The sequence below is a fragment of the Thunnus maccoyii genome, chromosome 16, assembly GCF_910596095.1.
Source record: "Thunnus maccoyii chromosome 16, fThuMac1.1, whole genome shotgun sequence".
In the NCBI taxonomy this organism is placed as follows: domain Eukaryota; kingdom Metazoa; phylum Chordata; class Actinopteri; order Scombriformes; family Scombridae; genus Thunnus; species Thunnus maccoyii.
In genome coordinates, this window is record NC_056548.1 from 30297900 (window position 1) to 30319077 (window position 21178).

Sequence of the window (21178 nt, forward strand, 5' to 3'; positions counted from 1 at the left end):
TACCTATGTACCCTTAGAGGGGTACATAGGGCTACAACACAATTCTGCAAATAACTGCAGCATTACAGCAAATCAAACAATCCACACGTTGCATTCTTTTTTTAAGAAAGAGAACTTTGATTGAATGGTAATTTCTGTTTCTGCCCATGTTCAGGTGGATTTCTTTGCAGTAGAGCTGCTGGATGGCAGTCTGTACCTGCTGTTGGACATGGGCTCAGGGACTATCAAGGTGAAGGCCACCCAGACAAAGGTCAATGATGGTGCCTGGTATCATGTGGACATCCAGAGAGATGGACGCTCAGGTCAGTGAAATAGTGAAGTGTTCTAGGTCTCATGGAAATTGAATAACCTTTTATCCTTTCAAGTTCAAGAATTGTCTTTACAAAATACTATGAAAAGTAAACCAAAAGCTTTAATTAGTGATAACAAGTAATGGACAACTTGTTCTGTCAGAGATTTGTTGACTTTCCTTTAATAGTAAAAATTAAAGTTAATAAAATTTTATATAATTTTTAAAGAACATTAAAGTAATACAGTGCAAGAACTGACTCGAACAAAAGTATACCAAAAGCTTTCTTTTGTTCTGAACAGAGTAAATATAAGTTCATTCCCTCCATCATTATGTATATGATTTCTATTTCCTGTACCTGATCTCTACTCCCTCCATACACACCACAGGCACCATCTCTGTGAACAGCAGAAGGACCCCATTCACAGCCAGTGGTGAGAGTGAGATCCTGGACCTGGAAGGCGACATGTATTTGGGGGGGCTTCCCACTGACCGTACCAACCTCATCCTGCCTACTGAGCTCTGGACAGCGATGCTCAACTACGGCTACGTGGGCTGTATCCGTGACCTTTTCATTGACGGTCGAAGCAAGGACATCCGTCAGATTGCTGAGGCACAAAATGGCGCTGGCATCAAACCCTCATGTAACAAGCAACCTGGCAAGCAGTGTGAGAGCTACCCATGCAAGAACCGAGGTGTCTGCAAAGAAGGCTGGAATCGATTCATCTGTGACTGCACTGGCACTGGCTTCTGGTCACGCACCTGTGAGAGAGGTAAATGTCCCTCTCATTTTATTTGTGATGCTTTGGCCAACTACAGGTCTTCTTCAGGCAAATATCCAAAGGAAGGAAACTGAATATGTCTATATATATATATATATATATATATATATATATATATATATATATATATATATATATATATATATATATATGTGTGTGTGTGTGTGTGTGTATGTATGTATGTATGTACACATATATATATATATATATATATATATATATATGTGTGTGTGTGTGTGTGTATAATCACATTCATATGTGTCAAGATATAAAATGAGTAAAAATATGAATAAACATACAAGTATGATTCAAAGGAGTCTTGAACAGATTATCAGTGAACAGATTTGTTCCTAAGTGGCTCATAAAAGTGATATAGGAGAAGTTGTGACAGTCATCAGTTTTCTTGTACTTTTTTGTTTCTAATGGGTTTGAATGAAATTAATGAGTGGTCCAGACCCGTCTTACAAGCATGTAAAGATGTTCTGTCTTTTTCCATATGGGGAAAAACACTCAAGAAGGCTCAAGAATCAAAATCATAATTCATCACAACGATAATAATAATAATCTCTCTCAAAAGTAATATTGTCTCCACCAGACCTTTTGTAATATTATGGTTTAATTGGCATATTTTGGCATGGCATCTTATAGGCTACAGTTACTGTAGCCCCTTCCCATGACAGTCATGTAATGCTTTGCTTTTGCAAGACAATTTATTACATCCAACTTTTATCTAAACATTTCCCTCTTTATTTCTGTCACTGTACAGCGCTGCTGATTATGATGTTGTTGGCAGTGTATTACTATTTTAGAATTGTGTATTACTATTTAAGAATTGTTTTGGGTTCCCTTAATTTGTCGATCAGTGAAATAGCATATATTCAGTGGCAATTAATAACTTTTGTGTTGCCTGCCTGTTTGCGCATGTGCGTCCCAGTGCATGTGAACAAGACAAAACAGGGACCCACTCGTGAAAAAATTGCTCCATAGGACTACTAGTTGTCACAAACTCCTCAGGGTACCTTTTAATGTAGGACTAGTAGTAGTTTTCATTTTTCAATGCTGAGTAAAGCTCTTCAGATTGTTTCAGTGTTCATTTTGCTTAAGAATTGATGATTTTTTTGGGGGGGGGTCGGGATCTTTTTATCTCTGAACATCCTGAATGCATGTAGTATTGCGTTACTTCAGGCAGAGCTCTAAAGATGCATTTACATCAACTGATGAGCTGTCAGGGTTCCCCGGTCTTATGCCGGGTAACACATGTGCCAAAGTGGTGACTATCAAACTGTCTTTAGCCTATTGCTTGACCTGCAGCACTTTCAACCTGGCTGTGACTGATTGGGCTGTTTACCCTTACTTTTGCCAACTTGTAAAACCTTAGAGGGCTTTCTTTTTCTCGGACATTGTGACTTGCAGCTCTGCTTAATAACTGTTAAGTGAATAAATTGTCAACCACTGTTACCTTTTTAACTGGATCAGACATAGATTGCTTATTGTCTTGTGATTGAATATAGTTAGTAGATGACACTCAAAGCAACTGCTTTACACGTTAAATATTTGACTTTTGCTGTGTGATTTAGCACCTCTGGTTCTTCTTCCTAATAGGAAGATACACAGTATTTCATAAAAGTGTTCAATTTTAGGCATTATTCCAACTGCTGAGTGCTTTGATGACTAAAAGACGGAACTGAGGAATATACAGTGCTGCTTGAAAGTTTGTGAACCCTTAAACCCTCTATTATATAGATATAATATATCATATATATTATGATATATATATGATAAATATGACCTAAAACGTGATCAGATATATACACAAGTCCTAAAACTAGATAAAGTGAGCCCATTTAAACAAATGAGACAAAAAATAAACTTTTTCATTTATTAATTGAGGAAAATTATCCAATCTTACACATTTGTGTGAGGCAAAAGTACGTGGACCCTTGTTTTCAGTAACTGGTGTTTGCAGCAATAACTTCAACCAAACGCTTCCGGTAACTGTTTGTCAGTCCTGTACACTGGCTTGGAGGAATTTCAGCCCAATCCTCCTTACAGAACAGTCTCAACTCAGGGATGTTGGTGGGCTTCTTTTCATGAACTGCCTGCTTCAGGTCCTTATGCAGCATTTCTATAGGATTAAGGTCAGGACTTTAACTTGACCATTCCAAAACATTATCTTTCCTCTGCTCCAACCATTCTTTGGTAGAATGACTTGTGTGTTTAGGGTCGTTGTCTTACTAGGTCATCCATTTTCTGTTGAGCTTCAGTTCACAGACGGATACCTTGACATTTTCCTATAGAATGTGCTGTTACAACTCAGAACTCATAGCTCCCTCAATGATTACAAGCTGTCCTGGTTCAGAGGCAGCAAAGCAGGCCCAAACCATGATAATGCCACCACCATGTTTCACAGATGGTTTAAGGTTCTTATGCAGGAATGCAGTGTTTGCTCATTGCCAAACATAATGCTTCTCATTCAAGCCAAAAAGTTCGATTTTGGTATCATCCATCCACAGAAAATTTTTTTCATTCACCTTCTGGCTTATTTGCATGGTCTTCGGCGAACCCTAGATGGCAGCAATGTTCTTTTTGGAGAGAAGTGTTTTTTCCTTGCAACTTTGCCATGCACACCATTGATGTTCAATGCTCTCCTGATGGTGGACTCATGAGCATTGACTGTCGCCACTGCAAGAGAGACCTTTAGTTTCCTAGGCGTTACCCGGGGGTACTTTGTGACCTCCCAGAGTATTATATGCCTGCTCTTGGTGTGATCTTTGTTCAACCACTTCTGGGGAGGGTAACAATAGTGTTGGATGTCTTGAATTTGTTCATGATCTGCCTGACAATCGACTGGTGGAGTCCAAACTCTTTAGAAATGGTTTTGTAACCCTTTTTTAGCCTGGTGAGCATCAACAACTCTTCTTCTAAGGTCCTCAGAAATATCCTTTGTTTGAGCCATGACTTACTTCCATAAACCTGTGTTGTGACGCTCAGACTTTGACAGTGAAGAACCTGATTTCTTTTCTTTGAATAAGGCAGGGCCTCCCAGACTCACACTTGACTGTAGTCCCATTGATTGAAACACCTGACTCTAATTTCCCCTTCAAATTAATATATAATCCTAGAGGTTTAAGTATGACTCCTGGTATTGTCTGTTAAATGCAGCTTTATTTTTCTTGGAAGTCGTAGGCTCTTCTTCTGTCACCTCACTGGGCCTTTTCCCCTTCACAAAGAAGTTTTCCAGAGACGTTTGTTTTTTACTCATTTTGCTAGCTTGTGGGTTTAATTTTACGGTAACGTATCATGTGACCGAGACAAGCATCTTGACATGCTTCAAGAGTAAATCATAGACAGATGTAATGGAGAGAATCCGGTCATTTTTCAAAATAAAACATCGTTCAGACTTAGATAATAAATAAAACGGAAATAATGTAAGTTATTTATTCTTTGTGTGCGGCCCAGTACCAAATGACCTACGGACTGGTACCGGTCTGCGACCCGGGGATTGGGGACCACTGATGTAAGTTATTTATTCTTTCTGTGCAGCCCCGTACCAAATGACCCATGGACCGGTACTGGTCCACGGCCCGGGGGTTGGGGACCACTGCTATACTGTTTTGAGAAGTGGGCTACAGTTGAGATTGACTAACTCTGAAAGTCTAGGGCAGATGTTGATTCCTAAATATGTGATATTATCAGTGCACAGAGGAAGAGGTGGTGTTTGGACTGCCACATCCCAGCTATTAGGGCTGAGTGGGAGAATGGTGTTGGTGAGTTAGTGTGAGATGTGTAATGGATTAAGTTAAATAGTCTGCATAGATTGTTAGATGAATGTCTTCCTTTGATAAAGCCAGTTTGCTCTGAGTGGATTATAGATTGAATGACTGTTCAGATTTGTGATGTTAGGGCCTTGCTAATGATTTTTGTGTTTGTGTTGATGAGAGATGGGGGCAATAGCTTGATGGGGAGGTAGGGTCTTTATCGGGTTTTAGTAAAAGAGAGATTGTCGCAGTGTTCATGTCTATGGGGAGTTTGAACTTGAAGCCATCAAGTCTTGATGATTTATTGTTAGGCATGAGTTTGAGTGCATTGTGGAATTCTGTTGTTGTAAACGGTTTCTCAAGTGCATTTGCTCGGTCCTCAGTAGATTGCAGTAAATCAATATTGCTCAGGCATATGTCAGTGTCTTCTTGGCTTGGTTTATGTATTGATGAGTATAGGTTGGTTTAAAAATCTTGAAAGGTCTTATTTTCTTCCTCAGTTGTCTGCACATTCTTCACTGCTGAGTTCATAATCATTGAGATTGTTGTTTTTTCTTTGTTTTGCTTGATTTGACCCCCTAACCCTTTTGAGATTTATTACTGTAATCAAAATTTTCATGTCTGAGTCTGTGTAGGAGGACCCAAGCTTTTCTATTTGTGTGTTCACTCAGTTGTAATTTGTATTTCCGTAAATCATTCTGGATTTGTGCTGTGGGGTTATCTGCATTGATATTAGCTACTTCTTTAATCTTTTGTTCTAAGTGCATTTCCTGTTCGTTGTCTTTTTTTATTGTGTGGAATATGATATGATTTTCCTCTTAATGTCGCTTTCCCTGTTTCCCGAAGTAGTGATGGTGCTATTTCTGGTGAATCATTTATTTCAAGGCAGGAATCCTACTCTTTTAATATCATTATAGAGGTTGGGGTCATCACGTAAGGATGTATTAAATCACCATCTGTTAAATCTGTTGGATGGTTTGCAAGAATGGTTGCAGGTGAGGGAGAAAGGAGCATGATCACTGATGGTGATGGGGTGTATTAGTATGTCTGAGATTTGGGAATAATAAAGTTACTGGTTAAAAAGAAGTCAACGCGAGAGTAGGAGTGATGAAACGGTGAAAAGAATGAAAATTCTTCTAATCGCCAACCATCACCAAGACCAAAATCACTCATGAATTGTTTAAAAAAAAAAAGGATGAGTCGCCACTATTTGGGCCGTAAATACTTGCAATAGTGATTGGGCTGTTGTGTATTGTGATATTGATTATGTTAAATCATTCTTCAAGATCTGTGATGGTGTTGTTATGAATAAATAAATATAAATATAGATATTAAAATGGCCACCCCTCTTTGCCTGGAGATGAAATGGGCAGAGAAGATTTGATTACATTGTGGTGTTCTTAATTTATGATAGTCAGTTGCCCAAAAATTGCCCAGGGTATCCCTAACCAGAGGATAGCTAGGCACGCTATAAAAATATCAACATCTAAATATTACTTTCAGATTGTTTCAATTTGAGCTAGAAATATAGCAACGCTTATCGGTTTTGGCTAGTAGCAACCTAGCAAACTGTTAGCTCACCTATGCAACCTAATGTTACTTTACTTCCATGGTGTAAAAATGCTAATGTAAAAAGCAAATATGCATTTTAATACCATCATAATAATAAAGCTGTAGTAACAGACTAGTGTAAACAAATACATTTTAAAACTTTCATGTTGGTCTCACCTTGTAATTTGCTCATCTTTGTACAGCCGTTTTTACCTCCTCCTCCTCATTTTTTTTCTTTAAATTTTGCAGGCAGCAGAGCTTTCTGTGATGACATCACAAACATTAATTGGCTGAGGCAGTTGTTGTCCTAGGGCTATCATACAAAATGTTGGTCTGAGAACCACAACCACTTGGCAAAATCAGGATGTGCGTGACATGATGTGGGAATCTGATGTCTGAGTATGTTTATGTGTAGATGGGTGAGCAAGTGTTCTTCCATAGCTGTAGAGCGTGTGTGTGTGTGTGTGTGTGTGTGTGTGTGTGTGTGTGTGTGTGTGTGTGTGTGTGGGAGAATAGGAGATATGGGTCATCTCAGAGACATGGTACATGGGTGTGTTTTGGATGGGGGGGGGGGGTCTGGTATGAAAAAAGCAAGAGAGACAGAGAAAGCAAAGAATGAAAGAAAAAAGATGAATACATAAAATACAAAGACATTAATTAAAATTTCACATGAACTGGTTTTTCCCAAGTGCTAAGGTGCCTAGTGAAGCCAAAATGATTAGCCAGGGGTTATTTTCTTGTCACTGAAGAGTTTGCCTTCAATGTACAACTTATCAATTGAAATAACTGCTAATAACATGCATTTCCTTCTTGCATGTTCTGTTTTCTGATTGGGAGTAATATTTTGCATCTGTCCAGGATTTCTCGGGGGAATTGGTCATTGAGTCCATAGTCCATGCCTTTCTGTTTGCTGTCTTCTGTCTGTCTGCTGTGACGCTGTACCTGCTGTTTTTGTTTGAAATGTTCGAATTTGCAACTATGGGACATGGGCGTTTGTTTGCAGGGTTTTTTGCTTCTAAGTGGTGTACTCAGTGGAATGTAATGTTGTTTACTGTGTCCGGGGAGATTTGGAGGTGAGTGATCATAAATTCCTTTATCAGCTGTTCTGGGTTGTTGTCATGCGTTCGTTCCGGCATACCGGAAAAAACAAGGTTGTCTCTCATGCTGCATGATTGTAGATCGAGTATGGTTTCTTTCATGTCTTTCTTTTCTTAAGCAACGGAGGCAAGCTGAGTTGTGAGGGAGGTAACAGAGGGATTTGTTTTCTTTAGCCAGTATGGTGAGTTATTCCTAAGTGAATTCCAGGCTTTCGCGTAGCTTCTGGAATTCCTTGTGAAGCACTTCAACAAGAGTGATTCTTGCATCTAGTCCAGAGAGTTTATTGTCAATTGAAAATAAGATGTAAATGATCTCAGTACAGTATGATTTATCCGGGGAGCTGTGAATGGAAGGCCTTCCAGATCGAACGGTTGTGTTATTCCAGGTGTTAGGTCCAGAAAGGTTTATTTTGTTGGATAAAGGAAAGTAGAAGTTGTATTTATATCTAGCAGAGGGAAGCTGCCATTGCACCAATCTCATCAGGTCTCACACCCAAATCTAATCTAAACCTCTTAACATCTCTCAAAATGGAACAATAGATGATAAGAGGAAGTGGTTTGAGTGGTGGAATGAACTGGGGATGAATCTGGGGTTATGCAATGGTTATGTTACCTAACCAATGGCACCCAACTGTCACTCAAAGCGGCCATGCCTTTAATTATACATAACTTTAAGCCATTATAATAGAGTTACATAAAAATTCACCCCCTGTACAGTTGTCATGAATGGGGAAATTAGCTTTTGTACCAGGCTGCAGTTCCTCAAATGGCCACTTGAGGCTGGCTCCAAAAGTGAGTCAATCCCCATAGACCCCCATGTTAAAATGCCCAACTTTACAGCAGAAATAAACATGTTTACAGCCTGGTACAAAAAATGGTTTTGGTCTCTATAGCTAATTTCTCCTTTCATGACAACTGTACGGACTGAATTTTTCTATAACTCATCCGTTTAAATTTTAGGGCCGTAAGACATTTAGCATATACATATTATTTTTAAACAGAGAAGTGTTCATTTTAGCCGTGGAGTGATTTAGATGTGTCATTTTACCAACAAAGTTCATTTCAAATTTATAGTATTGTTCTATTGTTACAACAGATTTATGTTCTCATCAAAAACAGATAACATATCACATGATTTACACGTGTTTCCTATGTATTTTCTTAGTATTCAGAGATATATAAAGTACCACAAAGCTTATAATCTGATACAGGTACAGATCAGTGATGAATACTAGAAAGACTGAACACTAAAAACATTCACAGATCTAAAAGTGTAGGTTCACATAAAGTATTAATGCATGTATCAAATACATGACTTACACACTCTTATCTTTATGCACTACATACAAAACATATTCTACAAAGCTGACATGTTAACACTTGTTATTCTAGTTACTTAAAGCTTATTACTCAATATACGGCTCAGCTTCGAAACAAACTGAAGAAATTGTCACAAGCAAGCAGCCAGACCTCCTGCACACTCATTCAATTGTAAATAGTTTGAGGTGCTTTATACTGTAAATAGGTTACTTATGTACATTTTATTTGTCATGTAATATTACTTGTGCTATTGTTTCTTTTACAATAAAGTGACAACAGTGAATTGTTTCTGAACAAATACATGTTTGTTACATCATTGTACAATAATCTAGTTTTAATAGACTCTCACCTTCATTTAGACTAATGGCATGGATAAATCAATTAACAGTATGTAGTCTTAACAAGCTAAACAAAATTAATTATGACTTTTTACAGTTGTACGAATTTATTTGGCTCAAGAATAAATATATACAGAAGGTTGGATTACAAGTCACAAATATAAATGCACAGCTATATAGAGGGCAATTTAATATGGCAGATATGAAGTTTGATGTGGTGACTGTGGATACTTCACAGGTTCATCTGATGCAGGGGCATCCTCTGTCTCTGTGGAGTCTGGAAAAAATACAATTAAAAATCTCAAAGAATCCACATGTTGAATCCTTACATGCTAAGAAAAAAGTTACCGTTTGGAAACATGTATCATACACAGATGTGTTCATAAAGCAGCACAGACAGTTTGATCAGAATTGACACTTATTCCAAATAGATTAACTGGATGAACAATATTCATAATTTGTATGTATGACTTAAGTGTAACAACCACCTCTTGCACAACAGTGGAGTCAGTGATAGATTTTCATGCATGTCATACTTCCTGCAATGCCTCCTGAGTGGTCAAGGCCTTCTGGATCAAAGCTGTGGCATCCTAGACCCTGATAACACTCATTTTATTACCATGGCCCTCTGAACTTTTGGGATGGAGCTGTAGTCTTTGGCCTCCTTCAGCATCTGATATATGAGAATGACAACCCATGTCTACTAGCAAATGGGTGATATCAGTTCACACAAATGATATGCCTGCTAATATGAATATGATGTATTTAGCAACTACACACAAAGTAAATTATTTAACTTATTGGCACAAGGGAAGACTGGGTCAAAATTCATACTCGTAACTTGCAGTTTGTAGTTGTAACTTCAGTGTTGCACACACAGGTGGGAACTTTGTGTGTCCATCTCTCAGACTTTGTGAAACCTCACTGTTGAAAAAAATCCTGCACAAATTTTAATTACACATACACAAAAATACTTCTATAGCTACAAAACCTTTTTACACATGTGTAAATTATATTTGCCAAATACATTATTTGGCAAAGCACAAATAGTGGGTTTTTTACAAACATTTATTTTGTACAAAAATTTTTAAAACATCAAATACCAGTGTGCAGGTCAGTTACATCGCTATCTCAGTCTCTTTCCTCTTCTCTGCTGCTACGTCTATCAGTAGGTCTCAACAAGGCGAGTCACATCAACCTGCTAAATGTTGCTACACATTTCCTTATTTGGACATCATTCTCGGAGTTGGGGGTGTTCCCCAGAGATTAAGCTGAGCTAACGACACAAGCAAAGTGCTTACAAGGGACTCTCCATAACCTGTTGTTCCCCTTCTCCTTTCCACAAATTTAGGTTCTAAACAATAGGCAATAAATGAAAAGTGCAAAGCAAGAATCACCTTTGAAGTTCTCCATACGTTACATGCTCAACTGTCTCTATGTTATGGGTGTATAAATAATGTAGAGGTCTGTCTGCATGTTGGCAATGCTCTTGGTTTTAGCTCAGTAGTCAGCGCAGTCATCTATGATCTGGGAGACTAGAGTTCGAGACCCAGTGTGGGGACCTCCTTCATAAGGTAGTTTATTCATAAACACTTATTTTAACACTTTAATATCCTAAAATTAAAAGCATGATAAAAAATAAAAAACGGATTTTTACCCCTATTTCCACTTTTATTTGAATACAAATATAAACAATTTTGCTGTCTCAACAAATATAGATACAAATACAAATACTGGGCTCTCTGCACATCCCTAGTAACTTCAGTGTTGCACACACAGATAGGAAATTTGTGTGTCTGTCTCTCATGTACCTTCACTGTCGCATAAAAAGATGGGAAATTTGTGTGTCCATCTCTCAGGCTTTGTGAAACCTCACTGCACAAATTTTAATTACACATACACAAAACATTTCTACAGCTACAAAAACTTTTTACACATGTGCAAATTATATCTATGTGCATAAAAAAACATTTCACAGGCTCAAAATATTTATGACCATTATTTGATTCCATATTCATGGAAGATGGATATCCATCACTGTCTGTGAGCAGTCACTGTGGTATTACACCCTGGACCTTCCCAGCAGGTTAATCCAGCCATGATCTGGACCAAAGTGCAGGACCATCCAACCAACAATGCCAGCCTTAGAGCCACACCACTAGCACAACTATTTGAATATTTGTACAAAGTATCAGGTTCCAGCTTATAATATTCACCACATCCTTACATGTAATATGACTAACATCTCTCTGTGCTCCTGTCTTTGTCATACAGAGGCTTCCATCCTCTCCTATGATGGCAGCATGTATATGAAGGTGGTGATGCCGACCATTATGCACACTGAGGCTGAGGACGTCTCCCTGCGTTTTCGCTCCCAGCGGGCTTATGGCCTCCTCATGGCCACCACCTCCCGAGACTCAGCTGACACGCTCAGGCTGGAGTTGGATGGGGGTCGTGTCAAACTCACGGTCAACCTAGGTATCGTATGCTCCCCCCCACCCATCTGCCTCCACACCGCCACCTTCTCCATGAGATGGTTTGCCATTGAGTGGTAACTTCTTCTCTCCTCTCACTCTCTTTCTGTTTTTTTGTGCACAGTCTTTCCATCAGTTATCATCACTATAATCCCTTAAGGTTTCTATCAGCTTTGGAAGATAGATAATACAGATTTTATCTTGTCTGCATGGGTGTCAATGCAGTTTGTGTACACAGATAACTATGGAGAACTTACTGAATTCAAATATTTAGTGGAAAATGTCAACTTATTTAATTCCAGTGGTAAACATGTTTGGCCCATCTTTGAAAGAGACAAACCATAGTCATATCCACATTCCTGTTCCTACAGAACTTTTGAGACAGTCACAGCACAATAAGCAGAACACATATTATGAAGTGATGTAGAGACTCTTGCTTTTAAAGTTTAGTCTAATAAAATCTTTTTAAAGAACAAAGTGTGCTGAGACTTTCTAAGAGGTGACCTCCACCAAGTGTGCCCATTATTCAACAGGACATTAAAATATACTTTGTTTTTCTTTCTACCTAATCTCATTTCTCAGTCTGACATCAAGACATCTCTCTGTCACCTTCCTGTTCTTCTGGGTAGTTGTTTTCTTTGCTTACAGTCGTGTCTTTATGGGAGTCTATGCTTTTTCTGTGTTTTGTTTTTATGTTTAGCTGTCAACTCCATCTTCCATCATGCTTAGTCAAAAGATGGTATTCACCCCTTCAAAGGCCTTAAGCCTGCGGCCCGTCAGGCGAACAGCCCGAGAACAGAGCCCAGCAAAACCTACAGCTGGCTGCGACCCCAAGTACCTCCAAACACTTCCAGTCCTAATATGTAAACCCTAATGAAAAATGAGTCACACACATCAATTTACATCTTGCATATATGGTATGCCTACTAAAAATTATAAGTCGTAAGAGTGATAGTAATGTTTGCAGATGTTAGCTGGTTTGTCAAGCCACATTTAGATAAATCCTTCTTTCATCATATAACATATTATTAGTTCATGCATGTCATAATCTACATTTCAGTCAAAGCTTTGCAGCTGTAATTGGTCAGTGATGCTGATTTCTTAGCCTATGTTAATGTGTGTGATTTTCCACAGATTTTTTGTAAATATCTAAATATTTATATATCTTGCTTATATAGATTTAGCTTCTTTTCTGTGACACATGTAGGCATAGGATAGTACTCCAAATCTGATGGTTGGGGTTCCTGTGCCTCTGCATGGTGCTGGTGCTGATTGGATCGCGGCTGTTTGCTCCCACTTTTCTGTTGCGGTTGACGACACATGAAACCACTAGCCACATGGTGACCAACCCTCAATGTCCTCACAGCTGCATATAGCAGTTACTCTGGCCTCAGTGGGACTGTTGAGATACTTCAGATTTTCATTTTATATCACACTACTGTCTTACAAAGTAAACTTTTTTGCTGTTTGAATAGAAAATCAAAGTATATCAGTCTATATTTCTTGACTTTTCACACATCTCTGGCTCTAAAATGGATGGCTGCTTCCACCTAGTTGGTGTGGAAGCTTTGACTTTTCTAATCTGAATATTTTAAACCTAAAGTCAAAACGTCTGTTTTGGGTTGGAAATCTCATGTAGCTGGTACTACAAGTGGCCATTTTACTGTTGATATTGTCACTAAACAACTAACTCATTTGAACTCTGGTACTATGGGTAAAGAGCACAAGCTCTAGAAAAGCATCTTTTATCAACTAGCATATTTCTGTGACTGACAGATCCAGGCATTGTTTTGTTTACCATTGAATGATGTTGGAAATCTTTAAAATCTATCAAAGAAATTTGTCATAAAGTTAAATACAAATACCAAAGGATTAAAATGGCTGCCCTCCTACATGTGTACGTCCCCGGAAGGGTGGACCTTTTGTTTTTGGATGTCTGCAGCAGTTACCTTGAAGGATGCAATTTCATCTGTCATTTATTCTTCCCCATCTAGACTGTATCAGGATAAACTGTAACTCCAGTAAGTTAACACTCAAGTTTCATTTTGCTTTCTATGTTGATGATGTGTTGATTGTTGTTTTTTTAAAAGGAAATGTGTTTTTAAATATTCAAGCACCACCCACCACTTACTCTTGAGCTTATCATGTGGAAGATGAGTTTGCCCAGTTGGTCTGACTACCCATAATCCTACAGAAATACTCTCAGTCAAAGGGAATGAGTGGTGATTTCTTTTCAATATTAGACATGCTTTAACTTATTTTTAATCAATTATTTTCCTCCATTTTATGCTGAGGGATCTGCTGTCTCACTCTCTGTTTGCTATCAAAAATAAAACCATTTTCACACCATTTTGCTCTGTATACAGTTGTCACAATATACATTTGAAATAACTCTTAAAGTATATATTTCACTTTGCTGCAATTTTCAAGATAAGAGTAGGAAATCACCACTTATTGCCTTGTATTAGAAGTGACAACAATCTGAGGTGTTTTTTTGCAAACAGAGGTTAATTGTAGCTGAGTGCTACTTGAGTGCATTATCTAACCTAAAGAGAGACTGTTAATAAATATATTTCATACTGTGACACCTTTGTTCTCAGTAGCTGGGATTAACACTTAATTTGGATAGTCTATAATTATGTTGGTACTGCAGATGTAGATATTTAACTCTGTTTTCCTATTTGGTAGATCTCGATAGACTAAATAACCTTAACCCTTACCACATTTTAATCTTAACTGCAGAATTCCCTTATCCTGTTTCTAAATTCCTTTCATCCAAGTCCAACGGAAATGAAATAGCTTTTTTTCTACAACAGCATACATATCTGCTCTATAAATTACTTATCCTGTGTTCCCCTTTAAAAAAAAATCAGAAAACAAAACAAAGACATATATATTTTAAATTCTTTGGTTTCATGATGTCGCCCTCTAGTTTTAAGCGTTACTTTGATGAAATGCTGTTCTGTTATCTGTCCATGTAGATGGAGACCTCCATGTAGATAAAAATGTCACTACTGCAAATGAAATCATGCATAAAGCAATAATGTTGCGTTCTTCCATTGGCAGAGCAGACAGTCATACTAAGAATGAATGACTGGTATGAATAACAAGTAAATTCCATCATAGCACACCAGTAAAATTGGTGAGACAGTACTTGTCCTGACCCCATGCTTCAAGAACCTACATTCCATTAGACCAAAACATCAACCACAATGTAAGAGTATGGAACACAGTTTAGAAGGCTGCTAAATTTAGATGAAAAGGCAACATACAATATTAACATGGTTTAAATGTAACATATTGTCCCTCTGGCTGAGTATGGCATTAAATCCTCTATCAGAACAGCATACATGGAGGTCAGTACACAGTCTCTGTGCAATGTAATGTATGAAATAAAATTTCATCCCAGCTGTAAAACTTTGCTGTAACCTCACCAACATTGCTGAAATTTGCCAACACCCAAAACAGATGCAGCAGCATCACCATGAAGGTAACACAGATGTAGTCCCAACAGAAATAAACAGCATAAATGAATTAAATTAAAGGAAAATTCCACATTTTTATCGGCATCATGCAATGATCCTATGCAGACCTTAATTGACTGGATCTTACAGGCCTGTCTGAGCAGTTCAATATCACCACTTAATATATTTATATATTGAATATGAATATAGCTGACCTGTCACTAGTTTATTAACCTTTGACCGCCAGTGTGTCCATTGTTCTAACCTATGGAATGTTATTTTGATTTCTATCTTATATTGATGGAGATCCAACAATTTCCAAGTACACCAAATGCCTCTGGCTAAATTTTAGAGAATGTCTATAAAATGATGCATAGCCTAAGACAACTGGATTGACAATTTGATTTAATGGTGCAGCCATAAATATGTTATTCACTATTGAATCATTATGTCATTATTGAATATATATGTTAAAACACACAGGAACAAGCTGATAAACATCATATGCTGTCATACGGTGAAAAGGGTTTTTCAAAATGAATGTAACTAACAGGGATTCAAACCCAAGAAAAGAGTTTAAGAGATTAAACACTTCCATCTGCTGGACATTTCTAGTCACAACATTTTCTGTAACAGAGGCACAATGTTAGAATGTCATTAACTACAATTCTTGATTGTTAACCTTGAGCAACATGCATGTTCATGACAGATAAAAGACTGATCCAAATCAAAATACTGAAAAGTCACACTATAATATAATACATAATAATAACACACAATTTGATATTTTTGAATCAGACTGTTTAATGAAAAAAGTAGTTAGTTTGGTCGTGATAGGAGACTCAGTATCAACATTGTACTCAAATATGCAGAGTATATAGGCTAGTTCTGTTAGGGAAATTCAATATCCAACATTTTATATCAGGTAACATTCTATACATAATATGTTTAGGAATGGCGATTCAGTGAGGTCTGTTTGCTGCTTTTACAATCCTAAAGTTGTTTATAGTGTCTCAGTTGCATATCAGTTGTTAGACTTTCACAAATCACTATGGAATACACACACACACACACACACACACACACATATATATATATATATATATATATATATATATATAAAGATCAGTTATGTTATATAATAAATAATTACAAATCAAGAGGCTGAAACCCCCAGTAGATAAATATTAGTAATTTTGTGTCTTTTACCACTAGAAATATACCTCCAAGTTAATGCAGCTTTGTGGAGTAGAGGAGATCAAGTGATTAGTGATTCACTTCAGAATATGTGCTCTCAGACACAGAAAGGACAAAGGTGCTAAGAATGGTGATAAACAGCCTCAGCTTTGTTCCATCAGATCAGAAAATGCTAGTATGGGCTCATTTTCTAACCTGTGAAAAAGTAGTTTGTCAATAGTTTTCAGAGCTTTCAACTGTGATTTTAAAAAAGCTTGGTGGACCTTCAGGTTCGATTTTTTTTTTTTTTTTTTTTTTTTTTTTTGGCCAAATCCATATGGGTTTTGGACATATTTTATTGTTTAGTTTTGAGGACTTGTTAGTATCTCAGTTATCAAAATGTGTGTGTGACAGCAAAGCTCTCCTTATACTAGACTGGTGTCCTATGTGGCTCGGTTTTTGGCTTGCATTTCATGGTATGAAAAAATAATGACGAGAGAAACAAAATGATGGAGAGGATGGAAGGAAGGGAAGAAGTAAAGAAGGATGTCTATAAAGCTATGATGATGAGGAAAAGCAATGTTGTAGTTGCCCTTTGAGACTCATGACTCTGTTCTGCAGCATAGTGGTCAGATGTATTCAATGAGAATTACAAATGTCACATATGTTAAGTATTTTGTATTTTTTCATTGTGTATTTCACTGACTAAACCAAACCTTTGTTTCCCAAAGGTATAAGAATAAGTTTGAAAACTACATTTATAGGCATTTTCAAGCCACTAAGCTGCTTGTAGAATTTCTGCCACAGATTCCAGACGGACTGATGGGAAAACAAAGGTTTGGTTTTAGGCTCAGGATGTCTTTAACTTTGTGATTGACCATTGTTCTCAGGCAAGGGACCGGAGACGCTGTATGCTGGGCAAAAGCTCAATGATAATGAATGGCATACAGTGCGTGTGGTGCGTCGTGGCAAAACCTACAAGCTAACAGTTGACGATGATGTAGCAGAAGGTACTTACTTGCATCAACCCAGGTTCATTCTTGAAGAAATGTTCTTAGTATTGCCTTGTTATTGGTATTATACCATGCTGTGTTGCCGTAGAGACTGATAGTACTAGTACATAATTCTGCTACAAAGAGAGCCTGTAGACATGTTTACATACATCTAATACTGTTAATGTAATTTTCTCCTTAAATCAGCCCTTTTGTGTTAGTGTCAGACAGTGTTCTCTTTTCTTTTCGTTTTTTGTCTTTCTTTTCAACCCATCCCCTCCACCCTCCCCATCTTCAGGCCAAATGGTGGGCGACCACACTCGTCTGGAGTTCCACAGCATCGAAACAGGCATCATGACAGACCGCCGATTTGTTTCCAGTATCCCATCCAGCTTCATTGGTCATCTGCAGAGCCTCAGGTACACAGAACATTAACTTTTTTTTATTTATATATAAGTTTCTCTAATCATTTTGTCTTATTAGCAGGAATCAAATAACAAGGAACCAACTCACAAATAAATATCACCCAAATTCTGCATCTTTACAGTTACTTTGGTTTTATGTTTTTATGGCACATTTACAGTTTGGTTGAGTCTTAATGCTTTCATCAGCCTGTTTCCAGCAGCAGGTAGCTGTTTTTAGCAAGTTTAACAAGCTCTGATAAACCCTATAGACCAAAGCAGAGCTAAAAAGAGAGTCAGTATTAGACTTACATTCATCTAGTGAACACAAACACAACAAAAATTATTGCAAACGTTGCTTTGTGTTTACTGAATGTGTAAATATAAATGTTTTAATATGCCTTATAACTTCATATAATACATTGTGGATTTTGTGTAGTATATTGTAGAGTTCTGCCCCCACATGAAAAAAAGTTAGTGAATTCAGCTTTATTTTCTCAGGAAGCAAACAATGCACGTGGAGACTTATTTAGCTAAGGGTTTGTCATATTTAAACTCTGGAGTCTTTACATCTCTATTTTCCAGACTTTGAAGAACAAGTAGGACCTTATTTTTAGGACAATAATTTCACTAAGTGCCTGTTCCTTTCCTTTCCCAGATTTAATGGCATGCTCTACATCGACCTTTGCAAGAATGGTGACATTGATTATTGTGAGCTCAACGCCCGCTTTGGGATTCGTTCCATTATTGCTGACCCAGTCACCTTCAAATCCAAGAGCAGCTATCTGAGCCTGGCAACCCTACAGGCCTACACATCCATGCACCTCTTCTTCCAATTCAAGACCACCTCCCCAGACGGCTTCATACTCTTCAACTCTGGAGATGGAAATGATTTTATCGCTGTAGAACTGGTTAAGGGGTAGGTTTTATTTTGAAAGGATTACTTGTTAACCTTTTCACACTGAAACCTTGAAGTTTTAGTAGTAACATAAAATTTGTTCACAGAATGTTATTTTGAGTTTCTCTGATGTTTTTAGGAGCTTTATTTTGACAGTGGAATCATAATGACCAGCACACAGCCTTAGAGCATCTTGTGATCTACATAATAACAGACAGATTGTAGGATACGATAAAATGTATTTTATTTTCTTAGTATACAGTATATGATTGTGAAATTGCATGTGTCTAGTGCATCTCCAGGATCTGATGCATTTCCAGATAATTTAACAAGACAATGGGCCTCATGCAATTTGTAGGAACAGATTTGTTCTTAATCAGAATCAGCATTATTGGCCAAGTATACTTACGCATACAAGGAATTTGGCTGTGGTTTTTAGTGGCTCTGAGGGTACTTACACATAGTTCTGAGAACAATGATCAATGATATATTGGAGTTGGAACAGGTTATGTCCAGACCTTGAGGGGTCCCGGCCTGTTTTCTCACTCTGGGGGTGTACAAGTCTTGAATGGTGGGGACTGATCCTATCTGTCTGACTGTCTGTTGTAGTCTGTTCCTGTTCTGTTGTGGCCAATCCAAACCAGTCAGTGATCGATGTACAGAGAGCAGACTCAATGACTGCAATGTAAAACTGGATCATCAGCTCCTGGCACAGGAAGCATATCCTCTGCTGAGCCTTCTTGATGATCAATGTTGGTTTCTCATGTTGGACATGGGAGATTGTAGATCACAGAAACTTGAAGGTCTCCATGACTGACATAGTCTGTTGAGTATGGTGAGGGGGGGCAGTGCTGGGGGCTACTCCTGAAGTCCACTGTCATCTCCGTAGTTTTGAGTGTGTTCAGCTTCATGTTGTTTCTACTGCACCACAGGGCCAGCTGTTCAACCTCCTGTCTGTTTGCAGCCATCACCATCTCTGATGAGACCGATAACTGTTATGTCGTCTTCAAACTTACTGTAAGTTTAACTGATGGTCCTGTAGTTGTTTAGTGCTGTGATGGAGGGTTTCTTTATGATCAGAATGATTATGGAACATTTGAAATAGGAGGGAACTTCACACAACTCCAGTGATCTGTGTGAATATGGGGGTCAGCTGGTCAGCACAGGCTGGAGGGTGACACACCATCTGAGCCTAGTGCCTTCCAGAGCTTCTGTCTCAGAAGAGGCGACACACACCCTCTTCAGCAGAGCTGTTGTCATCAGACTGGATTTATGTTGATTTTGTCAGCACTGCAGTGCAACAGCTTCGGAATGAATGCTGGTTAACGCTGCTAGGTAGTTTATGGGTCACAGCTAAATCACTATTTTATACTGACTCAATAGTGTGACAACAGAAAAATAAATGAGATGAGATGTAAATGAACCCAACTTGGCTGAAATAAAACACACTGATGCTAAGTCATTAGCTGATGACCTGTGTTTCAACTTTTGTGTGTAGCTTCTCTTTGCTACTCTTATCTCCTTTGTCAGTGTTTTTTGGCTTGTTCGTGTTGCAGTGGGTTAAGTCTCCACTGCTCCTTGGTCCAACAAAGCTGCCTGAGTTTAGCTGTAAACTTGTCATTGTTGTATGTGCAGAATGTCTTAGTAGGCACACACAAACACAAAATGGCATGTACGAGGGATTTAAGATAATTTGTTTTCTTGTGCTAAATATGGTGCTGAAATTAACTTAAATAAAATATTTAAGTAAATGAATATTCCATTCACCATATCATCTTCATGGCTGCCAATTTCTCTGTCCAGTATCATCTTGTGTTGTAGCTGACAGTGTAACATCACCTATGGTAGGCCATAATATTCTCTGTGACTGTCACATCCCTTGACTGCCCTCTAATATGGACCACTTGTGCTACTCTGGCACTCCAGTACAGGAGTCCAGACCAGCCCTCACATTAATGTGGTAATATCTAGCTTGTCAAGGTTTCTAGTCACAATTTAGGCTGGTGTGGAAAAGACTCGTCCACCTCCTAACTGTCTTTTTCCTAAAGTCTTCCCCACTACCTGTTTCCTTTCTTCCCTATTGACCTGACCTGAAGATACAGAGTAAAAATACTTGTTTTATTGTTTAAGCTGCAAGTTTACTTTTGCTGCTCAGGAAATGTCCATTTCCAGAGTCTAGACCAACTGAAAAGATTCTTCATCTATGGACTGATTGTCACACACAATCTGTAATTTTACATCACTGAGGCGGGACTAATTGTTCTATAAAGAGATCCTTAATAGAATGTAATGATAACAAAAAATACATTTATTTTAACTACTGATTATATAGTTTACTTAACAGCAATGAACGGTAAAACTGATTAAAAGTTACAATTTCAGTAAAACAGAAATACTAAATTTTTCCCATCTTTAACAGTTTCACTTCTCCTTTAAGTTCACTTGAATGGTTAGACAGAACAACAGTTCAACTTTTACATTTAGTCATTCTAAGATACTATATTTCATCATAAAGCAGACTTTTAAACATTAATCAACATAATCATAGAACATACTGACAGCCTCTCCTGATGCATAGTTGGCCGATACCAGTTTCTAATATGGTCCATCACTGAGAATGACCTCTCACAAATCACTG

At 37.9% G+C, this 21178-nt stretch overlaps 1 protein-coding gene across 1 annotated transcript in view; it reads left to right on the forward strand.

Annotated features, from left to right (window-relative positions):
- Positions 1 to 21178, forward strand: part of LOC121881144 (neurexin-3a-like) — a 93996-nt gene that overhangs the window by 63525 nt on the left and 9293 nt on the right. Inside the window, exons 5-10 of the mRNA XM_042388792.1 lie at positions 155 to 302; positions 679 to 1062; positions 11410 to 11613; positions 17140 to 17259; positions 17540 to 17660; positions 18301 to 18561. Of these exons, the coding sequence (XP_042244726.1) occupies positions 155 to 302; positions 679 to 1062; positions 11410 to 11613; positions 17140 to 17259; positions 17540 to 17660; positions 18301 to 18561 (1238 nt within the window). The remainder of the gene's footprint in view (positions 1 to 154; positions 303 to 678; positions 1063 to 11409; positions 11614 to 17139; positions 17260 to 17539; positions 17661 to 18300; positions 18562 to 21178) is intronic.